General features: G+C 37.6%; 1 protein-coding gene across 5 annotated transcripts in view; it reads left to right on the top strand.

Annotated features, from left to right (window-relative positions):
• Nucleotides 1–18,353, top strand: part of RPS6KA5 (ribosomal protein S6 kinase A5) — an 84,914-nt gene that overhangs the window by 42,267 nt on the left and 24,294 nt on the right. For 4 of the 5 annotated variants that reach the window (XM_076345272.1, XM_076345275.1, XM_076345277.1 and 1 more), the window contains 2 exons: nucleotides 7,813–7,896; nucleotides 11,098–11,201. In XM_076345272.1, the coding sequence (XP_076201387.1) occupies nucleotides 7,813–7,896; nucleotides 11,098–11,201 (188 nt within the window). Of the gene's footprint in view, nucleotides 1–6,995; nucleotides 7,119–7,812; nucleotides 7,897–11,097; nucleotides 11,202–18,353 lie in introns of those variants that run through there. The other variant, XM_076345274.1, reaches the window with a different exon arrangement.

Raw genomic sequence — 18,353 nt, 5'->3', positions numbered from 1 at the left:
AATTCTATTATTTCTCTGTAACAAAAATGTGACAAGAACCAGTAAGTAATTCTTGTCTGGATTAGAGAATTTTTCAGTGGACTTGTGGAGAGTCAGTCCTGAGAGCAGCCCTGAATCTCTTCAGTGAGCTTCTGTCTGGCTACCTGGTTCCCTTCTGTTCCATTGCACCCTCTTGCTCTGTGTCACTAGGTGCTACTCAGCCACAGAGTTGTTGCTGACAGATGAAATACATGCCATCAGGGACTGCAACTCTGACTCCCCAACTCTAGAGGTTGTCTTTGTGTTCTTCGGCCCAACAGCACTTAGTGTTTCTAGGTTTTGGTTTTGTTGTCATTTTTTTAATGTTGAATACACTAAAGGAGTAATTCTTAAGCTATTTGATTATGTTCCTAGAATATTTTATACAAATACAGAATGCAAGGAAATTAAGGTCCAAGCCAATTTAATACCTGAGAAGTGCCCTTTCCCTAATATTGTATAGTTTCCATTTCTTGAAATTCTTATGCTAGAAATGATGTGCTCTAGGATTTAACCAAGCATTTTGACTGTATCCTACCATCGCTTCTATTAGCAAGGAATTCTTATTAGAGAACACATACAGTATTAAAGAACATTTAGAGAAGAGTAGCTTTGTTTTTATTTATTTGTTTTTATTTATTTTTTTTAAATTTGCGAAATTCATTTAAGGAGTCAAATTTCATGGTTCAAAGGAATATGATAGTAGTACGGTTTCAGAATGTGTCATATCTGATGTTCAGGGTAGTAGTCCAGCTCAGTTAAGAACAAAGTATTTGTGCATTAAGTAGTTGGAGAACAGAAGCAGTCTGTTCTGTTTCAAAGGTGACCTTTCATGTAGTTGAAGTGGGTCTTAATTGTGAATGCTGAAAAGAATGGCTTCTGTGAATACTTGGCTAATCCTCTGGCTAAAATACATTTTCACAAAGACTGTTGTGAATAAAATAAGCTGTAGGATTGTAGGACCCAAGTGTCTGTTGGAGCAGTGGCACGTGTTGCTTGAATGCAATTCATCAAGTTGAAGAAGTACTTCAAAGGCCATATATTTAAACATTAAATAATATGTCTTCAAATGGCAGAATGACTGTTTTAAGACACTTGAGTGCCTTCCATATCTGCATTCACACTTTGGAGATAAAATCACAAATGCTCAAGCTCTGAAGCATTTTCCCAAAGCAGTATTTGTATGGCAAATAGATGCTCTCCTTAGGCTTGGTGCATATGGATAGAACAGTGTAGTTGGAGTATGCCTCGGTATTCTGAGCCAGATACTCTAGGTAGAGCATCTGGTTATTCTTTGCAGATGTGTTTTTCGTTTTGTTTTACCTATGTTAGTATTCTGTTAGCTAGCTTTATCTCAACTCACCCTTTCCAGCATTCATACCTCAGTAGTCTTCTTTCATGTTTTTGTTTGGGTGCTTTGCTTTGATGTGTGTTTGTTTTGTTCTCGAGGCCTCTGAAACAAAATCTTGTGGGTTCTTAAGACTTTGTTTGATCTTTTCCTTTGTTTTTGCTCCCATTTTTCCAATGGTCAAATGGCATGCTCCAGTTTGCTCAGTCTGTCTCTTGTACAAACAGCCAATTTGGCAACAGATGGGTGCATTTTGTGCTTAATGTTTGTATAGATTATATGTTTCTCTTGATGTAACTTCTAGTTACTTGCAGAAGTCTAAACAGAAATCTTATTTTCTTTAGTACTCAGCAGCAACATACTGATGACACCATTGACTCAAGAGGTACTCAGCACATCAGCCCTTGCTTGCTTGAGTCTTGAACCTTTCAATGTGGGTCATTGCTCGGGGGCTGCTTTGGAGCTCCAAGAGCTGTTCTCTGTATTTTTCTTCAGGCTGACTTGGATGCCCTGTCTGCCATGCTATGAGTAAGCATGACAATCGCAAGATGTGCTTTCCAATTATGCAGTTCTCAGTTTCCAGAGGGTATGATTAACTTGCTTTTTTTGAGTCCCTGAACTAATGATGTTCTCTGCTTATTGAAGGAGTTATAATACCATGTAACAGTCCCTTGGGATCTTGTCCTCTGCTCTAAGAAGACTTTCTTTGTGAACGCTAGTTTGGCCCTGACATTCAGACAGTTGTCTACCTGTGTCCTCCTAGCTGAAGATGTCTTCAGCCGAGTATTAAAACACTTTGTTTCTCAGATGCAGATCTTTGGGTGCATGTGATAAAATAATGCAGGCCTTCACCCGCTAGGTGCTGGGAAACACCTGTCGGGAATCTGTTGTCTCTCTTTCTTTGCCCAGTTTCCATGCCCTTTCGGACATGTTAGGACATTGAATCAGGCATTTTCAGTGCATCTGCACTGTGTGAGTTTTTTGTGGCACTGGAAACTAACACCATCCTTTCAGCACAGTAACTTCTTAAGTCGGACGTAATGGATGTCCAAATAGCTGACTACCAAAAGGCAGTTTGGCCCAGTAGGGATGAGCCTTTTAGGAGCATGTTGTGCATGTGTGATTCCTTGGCTCTCCTGAAGTCTCATGTAATTCCTGCGGTTTGCTTTGGAATTAACAGTTCTTGTCCCACATACCCTGTTATGACCTGTTGAACAGTTATGAGACTTAATAACTGTCTGAGCTGCCATTGCATATGTTGCTAAACTGAATTTGCATTGCTGTAGACTGGGATGTGTACTCTCAAGGACACATCCTTGTATTATAGTAGTGACTGTTTCTCTGTCAGTCAGGCTTTTCCTGTAGATGTGGTGAGTTTGATTAGTCCCTGCAGAGAAATGGAGTTTCTTCCTCTTGCTTTTTGTGCCACTGTTAATGTGCTTTTTTACTTGATGAGGGAGCTCATTAGAGAACTCTGAAGGCATAAGTCCTCTCTGAGGAGAAAAGTTTACACGTATACTTTCTACAACTTCAGGTAGTTTCAAATGCCTGCCTAGCATTCCTTGGTTATAAAGCAGGGCCAAGTGGTGATACCACAAGAGCATGATGGTGCAAGACCTCCATCCTGTCAGCACTTTTGATTGAATTCTGGAGCTAGGTTTTTTGATCTCTGGAAATGGTGTAATTGTGGTCAACCAGCCAAGGTCAGTGTACATAGTCTTAGCAAAGAAGACACTGCTCTGAGGTTTTTTTCTTTAGTGAAGTGACTGTCTTCCAGGGCGAATGCTAATCCACATTACACCTCTCCATCTTGGACAGTCACAGAATTCTCTGTCCTAAAGCTGCTTGGTGGCTAGGGCCTTTAAACATTTCCTGGTTGGAAGACAAATTATGCCCTTTCCTTTTTGATGAAGGAAAAGGAAAATGGGATGCTAAAATAGATAACCTGGAGAAAAGGTTGCAGGTATCGTATAGACATAGTATTGAAAGTGCCCTAGTGAGTTAAAGTAGTTACATTTCACTAGGATGCTCAGATCAGTCAGAATGATTGCAAGGAACTCAGAAAGAGGGCAGTGCACTATCTTTTTTATATTGCCATAAGTGGAGTGGGAAAAGTTAGAGGTCTACCTGATGTGTGGTACTAGAGTATTTATTAGACACGGTCTGATAATACATATAGGCACATCCACAGTGTCAGTGTGTAGCTCGTCTCAAAGAATAAGTGTTAAGGGAATATAACGTGTTTTTCTAATTTAACAAAGGGATGGTTTAACAAAGTGAACTGCCTGGCTGTCCAGGTGAACCTATCTATATTCACTGATCAGGACCTCTAACAAAATTCTCTTTGTTTCAGTGGCTTCATGAAAAGTTGTTGCACTCTTAAGCAGCTGACCAGTTTGAAGTAGCCACTTTGTATACTTTTACTAAAAACTATGCTATTGCATAAACATTCAGGAATGTTGCTGAACTTGGTAAAGAAAAAAACAGAAATCAAAACCAGCTGTTGTGTGCTAGAAGACTGAAGACTATCTCCAGATTATCTGTAAACATGGAAGCACTGCTGATTGGGAACAAACATAATGACACTCTTTCAAAGACAAGGTCAATATTGCCATACTGAGTTCCTAGAGATGGGTTAGCCATGCTTCTGTTTCCTTCTGTTAGTGTCTGATTGCTTGCTGTTCTGCAACTCAGAAGAGGGAACCACAATGTTTAAGGCATGCATGCTGAGTGAGGGAAGAAAATGAGCATTCTGCATTATGCAAAAAATTCTTACGGTTGAGTATTTGCAAGGTGTGCGTGCTCAGTGAGAATTCACCTGTAGGTAGTCCACGTTCAGTTGTTGTTTAATAACTTCCTTTCTTGTCTTACATCTCATAACATGAAAGTATTAATAATGTGGATTCTGGAATTTGGATTCATGTTATAAAGTTGAATGAAATGTAAATTTCGGGGGTAAAATACAAAATGGGGTTTGGTTGTGGTTTTTGAAATTTGGGGGGGGGCTGCATACTTGATTTGTGAGTGAAATGTGATTTCACAAATGAATGGTGAAATACAACTTACAGGGACTTTTTGTCACAGAATGGTTGAGGTTGAAAGGGATCTCTGGAGGTCATTTGGTCCAAGCCCCCTGCTCAGACATAGTCACCTAGAGCCAGTTGCCCACGACCATGTCCAGAAGCCTTTTGAATATCTCCAAGGAGGGAGACTCCACCACCTCCGTGGGCAGCCTGTGCCAGTGCTCAGTCACCCCCACAGTAAAAAAGTGTTTCCTGATGTTCAGAGGGAACCTTCTGTGTTTCAGTTTGTACCTGTTACCTCTGGTCCTGTCACTGGGCATCACTGAAAAGAGCCTGGCTCCCTCTTCTTTGTACTCTCCCTTCACGTATTTGTACACACTGATGAGATCCACCCTGAGCTTTCCCTTCTCCAGGTGGAACAGTCCCAGCCTTTCCTCATATGCTTCAGTACCTTAATCTTCTTAGTGGCCCTTCCTTGGGTTCTCTCCAGTATGTCCACTTCTCTCTTGTACTGGGGAGACCAGAAGAAGACAAAAAAGGAAACTGTTGTTGGAGGTAGCATTCTTTTGAAAATGGTTTTAAACGTACATGTAATGTGTAATAGTAAAGACTATTAGTGACTCCCTGTAAGAGGCATATTTAACAATGAAAAATTTATGTAAGTGCTCCTAGTGAAACTTGCTATAAAAACTGTGTTCTGTAAGTAACAGCTAAATGTAATTGGTGGGGCTTGTAATTTAGTAAAACACGACATAAATGGAGGTGTCTAACGAAGTATCTAGATTTTGTGACTTCAACTGTCTGAAGTCAGGACTTCCTACGGCATCTTATGAAGGCAAATCTGTGTCAATTTGTAGTAGTGTCAGAATGCTTTGCTTTCAGACAGTTGGCTTTATTAATGTTCTTGAGAGTGCTGTAGTCCTCTGAGCTTTTTTGTGTGGTTAAATAAGAAACTGTAAATAGTTGGTATCAGAGTGTTTTTTCTTAATGGTCACCCTGTAACAGTCATAAGCTGGTTCCAACAGGGCTTCTGGAATACGGTGCTTGTATATGTAATGGCAAATCAGTGTTGATTATGAAGAAAATGCTCAGTGGGTGCACTTTTTTTTTTTCCTACCTAATGCTGAGTTGCAATTTACCACTTAATTTCTTGCTGGGAACTCCACTTGTGATAATCATCTGCTTTCTTCTTCTTGGCTCTGTTCAGCCTTGAATTTCAGCAGTTAGACCGCTTCTAAACTGAAAAGGAAGCAAGAGGTAAAGGATACAAGTACTTACCTATGTGGATTAGAAGTTGGGGTTTTTATAACCTCATTACAAACATACCCCAGAGTGTTTTCAATTTATAAATGCCTGTTTGTGACTTACAGTATGAGTTTTTCATATTGAAATTTAATTATAAGAAATGATTTCAAATGATTCAATACCAATTTTCTTAAACCTCCAAAATTATTTTGGGGGTTTTAAACACTGAATTTTGCAAGGGACAAAAAAATACCTCAGACATGAATTTAAGAAAGAAATAAAACTAATTTTCAAATATTGTTTCAGAAATTCTTTCATATTAAAAGCTAAAATGATTGTAAAAGGTAAAAAGTAAATATAATTGAACATCAGAACCACCAATTATGTATAGTAAGGGTTGTAATTGTACCTCGAAAAAGCTACTACTAATAGTTCTGCATGTTTTGAAATGTTTTTAGCGGGCCTTCTCACCGGCAAAAGGTACCTGAGATCATGAGGGTTCTGCTGTACCACTGTATACATCCATATACAACTCCCCAGTCTGTTTCTTGTCACTGTAGTATCTTGTAGCCTAGCTTTATTACACAATGTGGAGACAAAAAAGACATAATTTTACAGATGATTTGCTGAATTTACAGCTAAGTAAGTGATAATAGCTTTCATCCATTTCTTTTGATGTATTAACATTATAAATTGTTTTAATAAATCTCAGCTTGGCTGCATTATCTTTACTCTTTGGAGAGGTAGCAAGCAAAGAACAGTTTCGTTTTGTATTTTTCATTCCCCTTCCTTTTCCTTCTTCCCCTTTTTCCCCCCTCCATCTCTCCCAGGTGAAGGAAAAACGAACAGAGGGATATATGAATAGCTTTAGATTAGCTGATGCCAGGATGGAGGGCTAGGAATTTCTGAATTTTTTTTGTTTTTGTTTTTGCTTTTTATCATACTATTTTTCTTTTAGATAACAGGTACTGGAAAAGATAATAAAAGAGAAACAATATCTGTGTCAAAAGAAAGTGGAATCATGAAGTTTATTTTATGGTTTTGTCTCAGAAGTTAATATTTCAAGTTAATATTTGAACAAAATGAGGCCTATAACTATTTTGAACTCAGAATTTTACCCCAAAAAACCAGTCACAGTATATGTATTTTATAAATACAGTTTAATAATATGCTGTTGGACTGTTTAATTTTTATGCCTCAGGGTAGCACTGAGCACTATTTCTACTTTTAGAAGCTTCTTCTGATTAGTGTAGTAAATTCTCTTATATAGTACCTGTTTTAAACTCCAAATCTGAATCTACAAATGTAAAACCTGACTTTTGAAATATTTGCTTTTTTGAACACTCTTCTTTAAAGGACCTATCAGGATCTCTCCCCAAAATGCTAGAAGCTTGAAGGATAAGGGAGGAACAATGTTGCATGGCCCAAACACATGTGCTTTCGTCATTAGCAAGGTACAGCATGACCTCATGTTGACCTCAAAGGTAAATCGCTAACAGGGAACAATTATACATGCCTGTGAAAGCAGCTTAGTTTTGAACATAATCAAGACAATAACTTCAGTGTGTAGAATAAAATTAAATTTACACTGTCTGCCTTTCTCTTTCTCTCCTGTCTCTCTCCAAGTCTCTTCTTGAGAGAATGTTGTGTTTTTTATATATGTGCGTGTTGCGAAAGAAAATCACTTTTCTAGAGGTCATAATAAATTCCTAAATATGGGGAACCCAAAGGATCTTGTATCCAATTTAGTCAAATTGTACATCTTACAATGAAATGCTCTTTTTGATGGAAAAGTTTCATTTGTTGTCTAGAGTATTGCAGCCTTCAGAATGTGTGTCTATATTACCCTGGGGAATCTTGTGTAGTTCTGAAACGTATAGATCATTTAGACTTACGGGAAAGTTTTTTAAATATCAATACATTAATTTTTGTGTGCTTATTGTAGACTGCCACACAAACCTATGACACTATTTTTTTTTGTAGATGACTGTAAATATTCTGTAGTGTTATGTGATACATCTCTACATATGATGGAATATGATTTAGCTAGCAGTTCTAAGCTATTTGGAGAAGAATTGCTGCCAGCATTTTGGAACTGTTAGCCATATCTGTCCCATATGATTTGTATAATATAATTGTTTGACATGAATTTTATTTCTTTTTTTTTTTTTTTGCTAGAATGAGAGAGCATATTCCTTCTGTGGAACAATAGAATACATGGCTCCAGATATTGTAAGAGGAGGAGATACAGGACATGATAAGGTATGTTCTATCTAAGTTTATTACTGAAAAGAAATTATTTCTTTAGGCAACCCTGTTGTTCAGCTTGAGGGGTTTTTGTAAAATGTGAATAGTGTCTTATTTAAACATGCCTTATTTCAGGTTGTCCTAAAATAGATTTTTGCCTATATTTAAAACCATCAGTATGATGTATTTTCAGTTTTTAATCTTAAGTAAAAGGCATATTTATAAAGGTATTGTGGCTCATTTATGTTCTATTCAAAATTTGTTCTAAACGTGCAGTGGGACAAAAAAACTTAGCTGACACTTACTTCCTTTTAAATAAAAAAAACAGTCTGGAGCAGAAAAATGACTGTTTTGTGGCTAACTGATATATTTTTTTAAATTGTACATCAGGGAAATCTATTATATTTCTTGAAGTATAGAGTGGGTTATTAATGTTATAAATGTTCTCAGATTGTAAAAATTAATTCTGTTTAGCTTGAGGCTCAAGTTTTATTATGAATTAAAGTGTCAGTAATTGATGGGAAAGATCAAGACAACCATAATTCACAGATAATATTTGAAACCAAAACAACCCTACTCCCCAAATGAATTCTACAATATTAGTAGATAAATTATTCTGATTGCTCACTGTACTGAGAAGTTTTGGAGAATATTCAATATCTGGGTTTTTTGCTGTAGATTGAGTTGACTTGTCTTTCTGTTGGGGGTCGTGGAATATAGTTGATCACAGTTCCTCTTATAACAGCCTTTTTAAGCACTGGAAAATGTTATGTCACCCTCCATCTCCTTTTTCTAGACTAACTGGACTCAGACTGACTTTGAAAAGGTTCTTTCTTCTCCTTCTCTATGCATTCTGCTTCTCTTTTGGTCTGAGTTTGCCTGTATATTTCTTCAGGTAGGGAGCATTGTAGTGGGCACAGTGTTTCAGCTAAGAGTTGGCAGTTTGATTTGCAGCAGAATGATTACCTCCCTGATTCTTCTATTAAACATAAAATAGAATGTACTTTGTCTTTTCACTTAGTCATTGTCTCACACCTACTTTGTATTCCACTATAACCTCTGCATCTTTTTCTACCGTACTGCTTGCCCAGTCATTATTAAAAATGGAATTTTACAAACTTATGAATTGAAGCTCTTTCCTGCACCCTATTTCTTAGAATCATAGAATCATTAAGGTTGGAAAAGACCTCTAAGATCATCGAGTCCAACCATCAACCCAACACCACCATGCCCACTAAACCATGTCCCTAAGCGCCTCATCTACATGTCTTTTAAATACTTCCAGGGATGGGGACTCAACCACTTCCCTGGGCAGCCTCTTCCAATGTTTCACCACTCTTTCAGTAAAGACATTTTTCCTCATGTCCAATCTAAACCTCCCCTGGCACAACTTGAGGCCATTTCCTCTCGTCCTATCGCTTGTTACTTGGGAGAAGAGACTGACACCCACCTCGCTACAACCTCCTTTCAGGTAGTTGTAGAGCGCAATGAGGTCTCCCCTCAGCCTCCTTTTCTCCAGGCTAAGCAACCCCAGTTCCCTCAGCCGCTCCTCATAAGACTTGTTCTCCAGACCCTCCACCAGCCTCGTTGCCCTTCTCTGGACACGCTCCAGCACCTCGACGTCCTTCTTGTAGTGAGGGGCCCAAAACTGAACACAGTAGTGTTCTTAGTGTTCTTAATTTAGTCTTGCCAGTTTCAGAGCATCTCTCCAATGTGTCAGTCACTTTGAATTGTGATTCTGTCTTCTCAAATGCTTACAAATTCAGTATCGTTGCTGATTTAAAGAGGAATCTCTGGTTATCTTTGGTTCTATCTGATACTTTCATTAGATGTTGTGCAGAGCCATGCAGTGTTCTGTAAGAAATAGCTTCACAGTTTGATACCAAATGTTAGCTGATAAATAAGGGTGATTTTTCAGTTACCTATGTTATGGTAATTGTTTACAGTAATTTCGGTTACCTATGTGATGGTAATTGTTTACACCACACGCTCTTTGCCTCACCATTGGCAATGTCATGTGATACAGTGTTAGAAGGTTTTTAGTGTATTTTGTTTTTACTGCATATCTAGGAATGCAAAGTTCTTATTTAAAAAAGAGGAAATGAGATTGCTTTAGTATTCTATGCTCTCATTAATCAATGTTTTTGATTTGTAATCTCCTATAGATAGCTGTATTTGTCTAAAAGATTTGCTCTAGTATTTCAGTATTTATTTTTTTAAAGTTTGATTTTTTTGATTCTGCAGATCCTCCTTTTCTTTTGGAAAAACACGTACCAAGAAAAAAATTATTCTTCTGGGATTTTCTCTGATCATTGTGTATTTGCAAAGATAATTGCTAACAGTACAGAGACTTCTTCAGCTAGTTATTCTAGGCCCTCTTGGCTGAATATATGAAACATCAGATTTTTGTGTCTCTTGAAGCAAAAAAACCTAAAATACGAGGTCAAATTGCCATCATTTCACTAATTGTCTTCCTGTATTGCATTAATGTTGTCAACATAAGTAAAGCAGAACCTCTTTGATTTGCAAATTTCATGGAAGTAAAACTGAGAAGTTCAAACACCTGTAGTTAAACAATTTTGTTGAAATGACTAAACTTTATTTTTCATAGTAGCATCTTTTCTTTTGAAAGAAATATTTTGCAAGTTATGAGGTATCAGAGACATGAATAATAATTAGTATATGCGAAGCCAAAGATCACATGTGTTACCAGGGAATGTAAGATAAAATTCCCTAGCATTTTCAGGTGCCCTGATTAATTGTGATGGGTACTCTTAAGTTGTGCTTTTTCAAAGTTCCTTAGTTTCATTCTCAAGGCCCTAAAAGCTCAGGTTGCACTACTTCTTAGCAAGGCTTAGGTTCCTCTGTTATTTCGAGTATGTTTTAGAATTCTTATCACTTCACAATGGTAAAAATAAAAATCAATTTGGGGGTAGGGGGGGAAGGAAATTTAGTAGTCAGTGGGAAGAGTTCAGCTTGAGAAATTAGTTGAAGCAGCTAAGTGGAGAGATTTCAAAATAAAATTAATTTATCATAGAAAATACCTCCAATCAGTACTGCAATTGTTTATGCTTTATTGTATCCAGGTTTGCCTTTATATGGATAGGTGGGCTCTTCCTTTGCTAGTTGCTTTCTGAGTGCATTGTTTTGTTCCTTCTTTTGTTAACAATTTTACGAAAGTGTATCATAACATACATAATTATTGTTGTTCTATAGGCTGTTGATTGGTGGAGTGTTGGTGTTCTTATGTATGAGTTACTAACTGGAGCATCACCATTTACAGTTGATGGAGAGAAGAATTCCCAAGCAGAGATTTCTAGGTAAGATTCAAAACAGTAAAGTATACGTGCTTGCCCACAAAGTGATGCTTATGCCATGATATATGTTTTGTGAGAGTTTTAATCTAAAATTTAGGAAGAAAGTGCTACCAGGGTGACATTTCAGGTGCTCCAGTTCTGTTTAACAGAATCATGTCTGGAAGCAGATAGGTTTTATTAACCTCAGCAGGTTATTGAAATAATAGAACTGACCTTTACAAAAGACCTGGTTTTTTTTTTTTTTAAACTACAGTGGAACCACAGCTTTGTAGATATTCAACCTGGTTGCATGTTTACTGTTGAAAAGGAAGTCAAATGAAATATGAAATTATATGTAAATAGAATTATCACATTCAAAATCTTGATACGTAATGAAACATATATTTAGCTAGAGGGATTTTTGTCAGCTCTTGCTAGATCACTCCATCAGACTACAGGTTTAAAGTGTCAGGATGTACCCTATTCCTGCCTTTTTGTCACAGGTAATATTTATTTTATTAGTGTATAAAGTGAAACAAAGAACAGCATCTTTTCTAGCCATACTTGCATATCTGAGAAGAAATGAATATACTTATGGAACTGAAATAACCTATACCATTCTTATACATGTAAACTTTTCCTGACTGTCAGCTTTGTTATGTTCAGTAATCTCTACACTTTAAAGGTTTGTTTTCAGTACTCATGTAAAAGCATTGGAGCATTTTAAAAAGACAAAGCAATAAGCTTTCCCAAAACACATTATTGAAATCTCCCCCCAAAATGAGCATTTCCTATTACTGTATTTCTCTTGGAGTGGGGAGTTGAGGGCTTAAATTGCACAAATTGGTAACTGCTGTCAAGCTCAGCTTGTAAGCCCAGTCCCCAAACTAAGAATAGTCTTGCTTCTATTGGAATGTATTACCATGGTTCTGACCCTCACCTGAAGCCACTTGATATTTAAGGTTATAATGGGCAACAGAACATACATCAATTATTTAGATAATTTATTTTACTTCTGTTATAAATTCAGGCAATTTCTTGGAAGGTTGAGACCTGTTTATTGATTTCTAGGTCTCTAACAGAACAGGAAACTTAGAGGGCCACTAGAAAAAATATGGGGCGGAGGGAGGGGAATCCATTAACAAAGCAAAATTCAGGACTTCACTCTCTTAGTCATTATGGTGGAGTTAAAACTTAAATTAACTCTTTCTGACCTATTTAAGGTTAGAAATTTTGTTGATTGCTTACTTATGCCATGTCTGAATTGGTAATTTTGACTCCCAAGATTTACTAAATGGAACTCTGAAGGAGTTACGAATTTTTTAGAGAGAACCTTGATGTGAATTTTACAGATAATAGTTTTTCCCCAAAACTGGGAAACTTTTTAGATATGTATTCTACAGGATTTGACTGTCTTTTGGTAGGTCCTTCTGTGCTCTTTAATATCTTAATCTTTCTGATAATTTAAGATTGAATTCAAAGCTGAGAAACCGCAAGGTTGTTAACATCCATCCTCTGATGGCTAATAACCTAATTTCTGATATAAATTTAGTTGTGGCAAGTATATTGTGTTGCTCAGTATGCTTTTGTTCTGTTTGGTATTTATGCTACGCATTTATAGACATTGATCCTGTGGTCTTTCAGCTTTTATTTTGATAAATTTAGAAGGTAAATTCTTAGTTTTCTTTAGATAAAGATGTTCCCAAGTCGTCTTGTTTCCTGAAAAAGCCTTTTCTTAACTCAGCTTGTGGTGTTCTTTCTTACATATGGACAGTTTATTCCTGTTGATGTTTCAAGAGGATCTTGTTTAAGGGAAGTAGTAATTCACCATCTGAACAAAAAGATTCCTTCCTTTTTTCTATGATTCCTCTTGTTGATGCCAATGGTGGACTGATAGATCTAATTCCTTTTCCTTTTCTATCACTTCCAACTGATAAGCCCCTAGTTTATAGCTGAAATCTCATTAGTCCCAACTGTATGACTGCATTTCAGACTTGATTTCATCTGTCTTCTGTTACTTCAGTACTCATAAGACCCATGGTTTCTGAATCCTTTCCATTGATAGCAATTTCTGTGCTGGATTACATCCATTTTGTGTGTTCGTAGTTTATTATGTAATGAATGTTATGCTCCTTTTAAGAGTGTGGCTGAGCATGTGAGAACATTGCTGTTTTCTCTGTCCTGGCTGCTGCACTGAGTCACGTGGAACCTTCTGGGGAATGGTGGTTGCTGCGTGCCTTGGGAAACAACGGGAGTGTGTTTGGGGCTTTCCCTGAGGGTAGAGTAGAGCAGGCAGAATGGATGTGAGATATCACAGGCTGTGGTGCTCCTGCAGCCCAGGCAGAGGGTGGGAAGTGTAGGGAGCAGAAGCACATCTCGGAGAAGAAGGAAAGAGAAACTTTTTTCTAAGGATTGAAGGGGACTGTGTAGAGTTTGCTGCAACTTGGGAAGCTGTTGAACTACTCGCTTGAGAGCATGCCTGAAAGAAATGATCTGCCCTTCCTGACATGCTAGCCTGTTAAATTTAGAAATTCTTGTTACCATATTCATGGCTTTTCAGAAATACTCTCCTTGTATTTACCTCTAGCGTGAATACACTGGGTTCTTTCAAGAAATAACAGCTGAATTTTCAGTACCTGTCTTTATCCTAAGCCTGTCTGGCCTAGGAGGTATGATCTTTATTTCATTTTTTCTTTGATAATTTTGTCACTGAAGATACATTTGCAGTTTACACTTAATGTCCTTTTTTTGATTGTTAATTCTTTTAATTATGTCTGCAGCCTTTTCTATAAAGTTTTCTGTTAAATTGGGATGCAGACTCTAGATAATTTTACACCTATAATTAAATAGGTTCCATATTATCTCAGTGACTATTTTTGATCTTTCTAGTTTCATTTCCTCTCTAAACTGATGAAAAATGAATTGCAGATAACTTCATCAGATATTTACAGTTGCCAGTGGTAATGAAATCACTAGCACTGGCACAGAGCTATGAGTTGGTACAAACTTCTTTCTGGGTGGCAAGTTTTTCTAAACAGAAATTGTATTCCCTAACCTAAATATGCTTTAACTTGCCAATTGCAGCAGACTTAGAGAATTCAGTTTTCTCTTCCTTAGTCACAATCCCTGAAAGCATAGTTTCCATGGCCTTTGATTTTTCTGAGTTTAAGGAAAAAAGTCTTCTAAATGAATCCAGGTCCTTCTTTTATTTTACCTAGGTGGGAAGTAATCTTAGATATTTTTAGATAATGTTATTCCCTTGTGTGGCACAATGGCTATCTGCTTATAAATTTGAGCATGAAGTTTTGTTCTGAAATCTCTCTCTAATGGACAGTTCAGTTCTTCTGTCAGAAATAGTTACTGTGTGGTTTGTATCTCTTTTTACTCCTTCTGATGAGACATTGTGTTCAGTTCTTTTATCATAACCGTTTTGACAACACTGTGGACTTCTCTTTCATGGCAAGTGCAACTTAAGTGCATACTTTAATTTCCCTTATGTCTCTGTGTCTCTGTCTCTGAAGATGCTTTTTGTTCACATGCTTGGTGTTATGGTTATTAAACTTGATTAAAAAAATTTCACAGAACTATTCAAGTATCTCTCCTTTTCTAGCATGCCCTCTCCCCTTTCTTCTCTCTTCTTCCCAAATCTTCCTTTCATTTTTGAGAATTCTGGACTTCCATTGCTGCAGAGCTGTGGATAGGACCCATCCTGCAAAAGCATAGGCAAGGGCTGGGTTTGATTACACACCCAGTATTTTCAGTTTGACCATGAGTGATTTGTAGTGCTGGTTTGAAAGACAGACAAATCCATTTTAGGGTGTTGACTTTTGAGGGTCTCGTCATACATACAGGGATTTAAAATGAGCATGAAGTTTTTGGAGTATTATTTTGCTGCTCTGCAGCAGCTTAGAAAATCTTATCAGCTTTGGGGTTATGAATAGAGAGATATCTATCTTTTTCCATTTTTATACATATATACATCTATAAAATAATCTGTAGAAGCACATAATGCCATATTAGCATACAAATGCTAATAGCAGCCTATGCTCTTTATTTGATATAGTTGGTTAGACTTTATTTAAACTTCATGGAGGATGGCTGAAATTTGACCATCCATTAGATGCTATCAAGTTATTTTGTCCACAATTCTGCAAGAAACCTTTTCTTGATAAAACTGTTGGGAAGATTCATAGCAGGCATACACTGGGATAATCCCTTCTTTATTCTCTGCCTGTGAAGACTCCAGTGATTGCTAGATCTTTTAAAGGACAGAGCAGTCATTAAATCCAACTTGTAATTTGCATGGTGTCTTCTAGAATTTTGTCCTAGAGCGTATAGCTGTCTACCTAGAATATACAGCATTTATATGCCTAGACAGGGAGTCCAGAGTCCAAGAGCTGATAGACAATAATGTAGTGATGCTTTTCTAACAGATAGCAATGAGTTAGGAAATCCCTGCCACATGAAGGAAACCATTTGATGCTAGACTTAATGTGAATCACATCACATCAGCGACTGCCTACAGATCAGTTCAACCTTTCAGTAAAGCAGATGGTTTTAAGAAAGTCATAAGTATTGCATCAAAGTCTCTGACTTGCCTAGAACTGGGGATGCGCATGTAGATCTGGCTGCTCAAAGCTGGAGCAAAAGTACCTGGCATTAGTAGTTCTGAGATGACAGGGTATTCAGTAGAGTCATTCTCAAATGTGAAGGTGAAAACAGTGCTTTGGGAGCTTGTCCCTCTGCCCTTTAACAGGGTTGCAACTTGGGATTGCTTTCTCTTACTCCCTGAACATCAGGATGGATATGTATCTTTTTGGTGATGCTTACAATACAGTTCTGAGGGCACTGATAATAGACTATAGTAACAGTTCTAGTATAAGCCTAATGTTTCTGTTGGTCAGCTATGGTGATCCTTTCAGTTTTTTGTGATCTGATCGTGTCTTTTACCTGGTGGAAGCAGAAAAAGCTTCCAGGTTCTGCACTTTTGATGTTTTATTATCATCTCTTCCACAGTCAGGTTCAGGCATGTGCTTTCAGGCTAATCACAGTGGAGGGTGAAAGGTGGCTTCCATCCAGTAGCACATATTTTTATGTCTGTATCTTGACCAAGATAGTTGGGTTTTGTTTTTTTTTCTCTGTCTATAAAATCTTTCTTTGGTTGGCACCTAATGGTTACCACTTCCTAAACTTTTTCATCCTCCTTCCTGGCAATTAGTTTTGTTTCTCACTGTTGCTATTTTAAACAAGTTACATAGTTATGGTTTCCAATAATGAATTGGCATTAGTTTGTTCAAGCATGCCATCTTCAGTTAGTTTTCCATAGCTTATGCTTTACTTCTCAAAATGATCACTCAGTGGATATATTTAATAGTAATTTTTGCAATAGAGTTTATAGATTGGTCAATCGAATGCTAAAAGATAAATTGGTCAAATTGATCAATAAGTCAAATTGCCAAATTGGTCCTGTTGTCAATAGATGTTTTCATATTCTTTGACGTAAATTGGATTTTCTCAGCTACACAGTGCATCAGAATTTTGACTAGTTTAGCTGTTTACAGAGTTAATTAAAATGAAAAATTAAGAAAATATCTTTCAGATTCTGGCTAACAGCATATTTTCCCCTTTCATTTTATCTTAATCACTGGGAGCAATCTGCTGTCCATGTTGGGAAAACTCCCAATGACACTGTCTTTATAAGGCCTTTACTGAGCATTGCAAGGGCATTCCTGCTTAAGTCCTTAAGACTGTCACCCTGGAATGAACGAGGTCAGAATCCTCTTCAAATTCTCTTTAGACTGACATCGTAGTATAAGCCTTTGGCACGTTTTTTGCATTTCTGGTTGGTTTTAAATACTATGCCTTCTGTAGAAGGATGTTTTACTCAGCTAGCAAACACGTATCCCATCTCTACTGCTTTGGTAAAGAACAGATAAGAAACCTGTGGTCAGTCTATGTAACTTTTAAACTATGAGCTAGCATAGATCAGTGGTGGCAACTCTATGAATTTTTCATAATAAAATCAGTGAGTTCCTTGGCTGATTTGTCAGGCTCAGCAGCCTGCACCTGTTAAATAGGAGTGGCTCTGAAGATGCTGATAAAGAGGAGGAGCATCTAAAGGTCAAGGTGTCATTTCCCTACTGTATCATCCACTCACTGAAGATTAAGCATCTCCTTCTCCTCCTTATCATTCTTAGCACGTCCTTCACGTTATCATGTATGCTCTTGGTCTGTAGTATTTATGGGAGAAGCTCATCAGAGCTTAAGTTCCTGAAAAACAATACCAGTGGGGTTAACTCCTAGCTCTGCGTAGTCTGCCATAGAGAAGGGTAAGATGGAAACGATCCAGGATTTCAAAGTGATAACCTCCTTGACTTATGCAAGGGATAGTTTCTCTCAAAGTGTTTTCAGTACAGCCAGAGTGCTCTCATCAGCAGGGGCAATCTCAGCTCATCCCAGCTCAGAGGCGTTGTACTAGGCTAGGAGAAGCAGAAAATACGGCAGAGTAGTCCTTCAGCAGCTTTGACCACAGTTGCCACTTGGGATACTTAATTCTTCCTGCTTACTTCTGTCACTGTTATTGGACCAGATAAACATGAAATGTACAAGAGGATGGAGGTGATTCAGAAAAGGAAAGGAAGGTTGATGCTAAAGGCTGTAGCTTCTTTTCAGAAGCACAGACATCACGGGAAGGACTCTGACACACGCAGCTTCCTTCCTCTGAACACTTTATGGGCTACTGTTATAGCCTTGAGTGACTTATCCTTCTCTTTACTTGATCAAGCTACTTGATTAGTCTTCACCAATTTCTGCTCTCTCACATGTTGATTCCAGATGGTCTTTCTTTTCTGGCAGCTTGCTTTCCATCCTAACTGATGCGTGTACAGCTTCACGTACTTCAATTCCATGATAATTGCAAGTAGTTCCTGGAACTTCTAAAGAAACTACCTTCATTCTTCACTACTTCTGTAGCGTGCTTCTGTGAACCAGTCCAGAGCATCATGAATATCTTATAGTATCAGTCAACCTCAAAAGTATTTCTGAACGAGTGCCGCTGGCATGTATAAATGCAGCTTACATGGAGTCTGCTTGTACAGCATGGCAAAATGCTGCCTTCTCTGCAGTGGGCTCTAGGAGCATCAACAGATAGAAGATATCCCTCAATATAATCATAGC

The sequence above is a fragment of the Aptenodytes patagonicus genome, chromosome 7, assembly GCF_965638725.1.
Source record: "Aptenodytes patagonicus chromosome 7, bAptPat1.pri.cur, whole genome shotgun sequence".
NCBI lineage: Eukaryota > Metazoa > Chordata > Aves > Sphenisciformes > Spheniscidae > Aptenodytes > Aptenodytes patagonicus.
Note: the sequence above shows the minus strand (reverse complement) of the source record. Positions and strands in the feature narration are given on the sequence as shown.